Source organism: Moschus berezovskii, chromosome 25 (genome assembly GCF_049115385.1).
Source record: "Moschus berezovskii isolate FMDL1 chromosome 25, NW_MosBer_1.0, whole genome shotgun sequence".
Classification (NCBI taxonomy): Eukaryota; Metazoa; Chordata; class Mammalia; order Artiodactyla; family Moschidae; genus Moschus; species Moschus berezovskii.
In genome coordinates, this window is record NC_142484.1 from 19524694 (window position 1) to 19531042 (window position 6349).

The 6349-nt window shown below is 45.7% G+C and overlaps 1 protein-coding gene across 3 annotated transcripts in view; it reads right to left on the reverse strand.

Annotated features, from left to right (window-relative positions):
• The window catches only part of DCPS (decapping enzyme, scavenger), a 43186-nt gene extending 42762 nt beyond the window's left edge, over nucleotides 1–424 (reverse strand). Inside the window, exon 1 of one of the 3 annotated variants that reach the window (XM_055415902.2) lies at nucleotides 186–407. In XM_055415902.2, coding sequence (XP_055271877.2) covers nucleotides 186–392 — 207 coding nt within the window. In that variant the 5' untranslated portion in view covers nucleotides 393–407. Of the gene's footprint in view, nucleotides 1–185 lie in introns of all 3 variants that reach the window. The other 2 variants (XM_088832223.1, XM_088832224.1) reach the window with 2 other exon arrangements.
• Nucleotides 425–6349: the final 5925 nt, after the last annotated feature.

Here is a 6349-nt window from a genome sequence, read left to right on the forward strand (position 1 = left end):
ACGGATAATCTTGTCTCCTCCACGAACCAACCCTCGGATGCATTTTAGTGCACTCTGCCTCCCCCGTCCCAGGAATGCGATTGTTATTTTCCGAAGAATCTATTAAAAAAAAAAAAAATCCGCTTCCGAGGCGACGATTGGGTCACCCCCTTCCGTATCCCCTCCCCAGAACTGCCTATTGGTACCTTCCCGTGCAGGAAAATGATTTTGTCCCGCGCAGACTCCCTCAGCACTTTTTTCACCCTAAAGCCGGAGAAAGGTAAGCGGACAGGGGCAGAAGTACCATTCCCAACGCCCGCTTCCTCTCCCTCAGTGCTGGATGCCTCCGCCTCCGCCTCCTCGGCGTCCAGTTCGCGCTTTCTTTTGCTCTGCTGATGCGCTAGCTCCGCCATGCTGCCGGGCGGGAGGTGTGCGCCTGCGCAAACCTCACACGCTCCTCCCACCTCCGCCAGGAGTGGCGACTACAACTCCCGACGTGCTTCGCGCCCAGAACCGGGGGTATTTCCGTCGCTAAGGAGCGTAGGAGCTCAGATTCCTGGGACCTGCACCCATCCACCGTTTTAATTCGAGTTTCAGTTCAGTTCAGTTCAGTCGCTCAGTCGTGTCCGACTCTCCGCGACCCCATGAATCACAGCACGCCAGGCCTCCCTGTCCATCACCAACTCCCAGAGCTTGCTCAAACTCATGTCCATGGAGTTGGTGATGCCATCCAACCATCTCATTCTCCGTCGTCCCCTTCTCCTCCCGCCCCCAACCTTTCCCAGCATCAGAGTCTTTTCCAGTGAGTCAACTCGTCGCATGAGGTGGCCAAAGTATTGCAGTTTCAGCTTTAGCATCAGTCCCTCCAATGAACATCCAGGATTGATCTCCTTCAGAATGGACTGGTTGGATCTCCTGGCAGTATAAGGGACTCTCAAGAGTCTTCTCCAACACCACAGTTCAAAAGCATCGATTCTTCGGCGATCAACCTTCTTCACAGTCCAACTCTCACATCCATACATGACCACGGGAAAAACCATTGCCTTGACTAGACGGACCTTGGTTGGCAAAGTAATGTCTCTGCTTTTTAATATACTATCAAGGTTGGTCATAACTTTCCTTCCAAGGAGCAAGCGTCTTTTAATTTCATGGCTGCAATCAGCATCTGCAGTGATTTTGGAGCCCAAAAAAACAAAGTCTGACACTGTTTCCACTGTTTCCCCATCTATTTCCCATGAAGTGATGGGACCAGATGCCATGATCTTTGTTTTCTGAATGTTGAGCTTCAAGCCAACCTTTTCACTCTCCTCTTTCACTTTCATCAAGAGGCTTTTGAGTTCCTCTTCACTTTCTGCCATAAGGGTAGTGTCATCTGCATATCTGAGGTTATTGATATTTCTCCCAGCAATCTTGATTCCAGCTTGTGCTTCTTCCAGCCCAGCGTTCCTCATGATGTACTCTGCATATATGTTAAATAAGCAAGGTGACAATATACAACCTTGACGTACACCTTTTCCTATTTGGAACCAGTCTGTTGTTCCATATCCAGTTCTAACTGTTGCTTCCTGACCTACATACAGGTTTCTCAAGAGGCAGGTCAGGTGGTCTGGGATTCCCATCTCTTTCAGAATGTTCCACAGTTTCTTGTGATCCACACAGTCAAAGGCTTTGGCATAGTCAATGAAGCAGAAATAGATGTTTTTCTGGAACTCTCTTGCTTTCTCCATGATCCAGCGGATGTTGGCAATTTGATCTCTGGTGCCCCTGCCTTTTCTAAAACCTGCTTGAACATCTGGGAGTTCATGGTTTACATACTGCTGAAGCCTGGCTTGGAGAATTTTGAGCATGACTTTACTAGCATGTGAGATGAGTGCAATTGTCCGGTAGTTTGAGCATTCTTTGGCATTGCCTTTCTTTGGGATTGGAATGAAGACTGACCTCTTCCAGTCCTGTGGCCACTGCTGAGTTTTCCAAATCTGCTGGCATATTGAGTGCAGGACTTTCACAGCATCATCTTTCAAGAATTGAAATAGCTCAACTGGAATTCCATCACCTCCACTAGCTTTGTTAGTAGTGATGCTTTCTAAGGCCCACTTGACTTCACATTCCAAGATGTCTGGCTCTAGGTCAGTGATCACATTATCGTGACTATCTTGGTCATGAAGATCTTTTTTGTACAGTTCTTCTGTGTATTCCTGCCACCTCTTCTTAATATCTTCTGCTTCTGTTAGGTCCATACCATTTCTGTCCTTTATCGAGCCCATCTTTGCATGAAATGTTCCCTTGGAATCTCTAATTTTCTTGAAGAGGTCTCTTGTTTTTCCCATTCTGTTGTTTTCCTCTATTTCTTTGCATTGATCACTGAGGAAGTCTTTCTTATCTCTCCTTGCTATTCTTTGGAACTCTGCATTCAGATGCTTATATCTTTCCTTTTCTCCTTTGCTTTTCGCCTCTCTTCTTTTCACAGCTATTTGTAAGGCCTCCTCAGACAGCCATTTCGCTCTTTTGCATTTCTTTTCCATGGGGATGGTCTTGGTCCCTGTCTCCTGTACAATGTCACGAACCTCCGTCCAGAGTTCATCAGGCACTCTATCAATCAGATCTAGTCCCTTAAATCTATTTCTCACTTCCACTGTATAATCATAAGGGATTTGATTGAGGTCATATCTGAATGGTCTAGTGGTTTTCCCTACTTTCTTCAATTTAAGTCTGAACTTCACAATAAGGAGTTCATGATCTGAGCCACAGTCAGCTCCTGGTCTTGTTTTCGCTAACTGTATACAGCTTCTCCATCTTTGGTTGCAAAGAATATAATCAATCTGATTTCGGTGTTGACCATCTGATGATGTCCATGTGTAGAGTCTTCTCTTGTGTTGTTGGAAGAGGGTGTTTGCTATGACCAGTGCATTCTCTTGACAAAACTCTATTAGCCTTTGCCCTGCTTCATTCCGTGCTCCAAGGCCAAATTTGCCAGTTACTCCAGGTGTTTCTTGACTTCCTACTTTTGCATTCCAGTCCCCTATAATGAAAAGGACCTCTTTTTTGGGTGTTAGTTCTAAAAGGTCTTGTAGGTCTTCATAGAACCGATTAACTTCGGCTTCTTCAGCAGTACTGGTTGGGGCATAGGCCTGGATTACTGTAATATTGAATGGTTTGCCTTGGAAATGAACAGAAATCATCCTGTCATTTTTAAGATTGCATCCAAGTACTGCATTTCGGACTCTTTTGTTGACCATGATGGCTACTCCATTTCTTCTAAGGGATTCCTGCCCACAGTAGTAGATATAATGGTCATCTGAGTTAAATTCACCCATTCCAGTCCATTTTAGTTCACTGATTCCTAGAATGTCGACGTTCACTCTTGCCATCTCCTGTTTGACCACTTCCAATTTGTCTTGATTCATGGACCTAACATTCCAGGTTCCTATGCAATATTGCTCTTTACAGCACCGGACCTTGCTTCTATCACTGGTCACATCCACAGCTGGGTATTGGTTTTGCTTTTGCTCCATCCCTTTATTCCTTCTATAGTTATTTCTCCACTGAGCTCCAGTAGCATACTGGGCACCTACTGATCTGGGGAATTCCTCATTCAGTATCCTATCATTTTGCCTTTTGATACTGTTCATGGGGTTCTCAAGGCAAGTATACTGAAGTGGTTTGCCATTCCCTTCTCCAGTGGACCACATTCGGCTGTGGTCCATGTGATCAGATCGACTAGTTTCCTGTGATTATGATTTCAGTTTGTCTGCCCTCTGGTGCCCCCTAGGAATACCTACCGTCTTATTTGGGTTTCTCTTACCTTGGTCGTGGAAAATCTCTTCACAGCCGCTCCAGCAAAGTGCAGCCGCTGTACCTTACCTTGGGTGAGGGGTATCTCCTCAAGGCCACCCCTCCTGACCTTGAACGCGGAGTAGCTCCTCTCGGCCCTCCTGCGCCCGCGCAGCCACCGCCTGTTGGACCTGGGGTAGCTCCTCACGGCCGCACCTCTTTACCAAGTAAATTCGAGTTTACTTGTCCTTAATCCCCTTGTGCTGGCCCGCCCTCGTGGAGGCCGGTGCTGAGGGAACAAAGAAGGCAGCAGGTCTCTAGACAGGAGGGCAAGAGAGACTGCCATGTAAAAATACAATTTATAATTTCTCTGCAACATCTCCAAAGGGCCACCACCTCAATGAAAGGCCAACTACCTAATATTTTTTTTAAAAGCTGTCCCACTGGAGGAAACAAGATGTTTAGGAAACTTATCTGCCTCAACATCTGGCTCTGGAGAGAAGAGGGAAAAACAAAAATCCTGAAAACTTGTAACCACAGGTCAATTTCCATTCGGGTTTAGAATTCAGATTCATACAGCCTACATGATCCAGGAATTCAAACTGAAAAATCTATTTCAGCCAGTTTTGTAGTCATCACCTCTTGTTGTTGTTGTTTAGCCACTGTGTTGTGTCCAACTGTTTGCAACCCCATTGACTCTAGCCCTCCAGGGTCCTCTGTCCATGGGATTTTCTAGGCAAGAATACTGGAGTGGGTAGCCATTCCAGGGGATCTTTCCCACCAAGGGATCAAACCTGTGTCTCCTGCATCAGCAGGCAGAATCACCAAGGAAGCTCACCAGTAACAGATAAAAAGTATAATTTTAAAATAACTTGTAGTTCCCTCTGCAGTCTCGCGGATCCGTCTCTTCCTTCAACAGTGCTTGGACGGAACAGTCCCAGGGATGCCCCTCGCTCCAGCCTCCGACCACCCTCCAATCGTTTTTCCAGTGGCAGCCTTCAGAATCAGTCACTCAGCTGTCCACGATCACCAGGACCAGCCACCACCATTTTTGGAGCTTAACTCCTTAATACCGATCAACCATGAGCTCCCAGATTGGTCAGAATTATTCCACGGAGGTGGTGGCCACTGTCAGTCACTTACACTGCGGGCCTTCTACACCTACCTCTCTCTGGGCTTCTATTTGGACTGCAACATTGTGGCTCTGGAGGGTGTGGGCTACTTCTTTTGCAAATTGGCCAAGGAGAAGCACGAGGGCCCTCCAGCATCTCTTGAAAATCCCAAGCCAGCGCAGCGGCCACGCCATCTTCCTGGAGGTGCAGAAGCCGTCTCAAGAGGAGTGGGGTAAAACCCAGGACACTATTGAAGCTTCCCTTCTCCTGGAGACGAACCTGGAGCAGACCATTTTGGATCTGCACGGCCTGGGTTCTGCCCGTGCAGACCCCCACATCTGTGACTTCCTGTAGAACCACTTCCTAGATAAGGAGGTGAAACTCATCAAGAAGACAGGTGACCACCTGACCAACCCTCGCACACTGGCTGGTCCCCAGGCAGGACTGGATGAATATCTCTTCAAAAGGCTCACCCTCAAGCAAGACTAGGAGCCTCTGGAGCCCAGGGGTCTTTTAGGAGCCCCGCTAACATCAAGGCTTCTGCCTGAAGCCCCTCTCTAAAGCCACTCGGCAGCTTTTTAACACCCTGGAGCCCTCTCTCAAGCTTTGGACCAAATGGAAAAAGTAAAGCTCTTTGCAGCACAAAATATATAAAAATACCTTTTACACTGGCAACAGAAAATATGACATGCTAAGGAATAAATCTCATAAAAAAATGTGACTGACCAATATGGAAAAGATTTGTAAAGTTTATTGAAATACATTTAAAGACAAAGAAATGGAGTCATAACATTTTTATAAAGTATTAAAACATCTATTCTTTCCAAATTAATCTCTCAACTCAATGTAAGTCCAATAAAAATACTCATTGGCCCATTCCTGGAATCTGACACACTGAATAAACAATTTATATGAAAGAATAAAGGAACAGGAAGGGTTGAAGTGATTCTGAGGAATAAAAGAAGTGGGAAGAGCTGACTGTAAATTATCAAGGTTTACTAACAACCGCAGTAAGCAAGCCAGGGTGCCGCTGACACAGGGTACAGGAACAGATGAAGGAAGGAGCCTGGAGGACCTAGGCGTGCGACATATGACAAAATGACGCCAGTGACAGGACAGTCAGTGGGGGAGGATGGACGTCAGTAAAGAATGGCTGTTCACATGGGGGGAAATGGTTCTCTTGACTTACAAATCCAGAGCAACAAAAACAATCCCAAACAACACATCCAGCTGGATTAAAGAACCAAATGTAAGATACTTCCATAAGAAAATACAGGAGTAGGGGAGATTTCCCAAAGAAGACACAAAAAGCACAAACTACAAAAGATAAAAGTGTTTACATTAAAAAATAAAACTTCTTTAAAAGATACTGTTATATTGTGGTCATATCTTTTTAAACTTCTAATAACTTAGAGAGATATACTTAAATATTTAGAAATAAAATAACAGCTGGGTTTTGCTTCAAAGGATCTGGAGGTGACTTATGG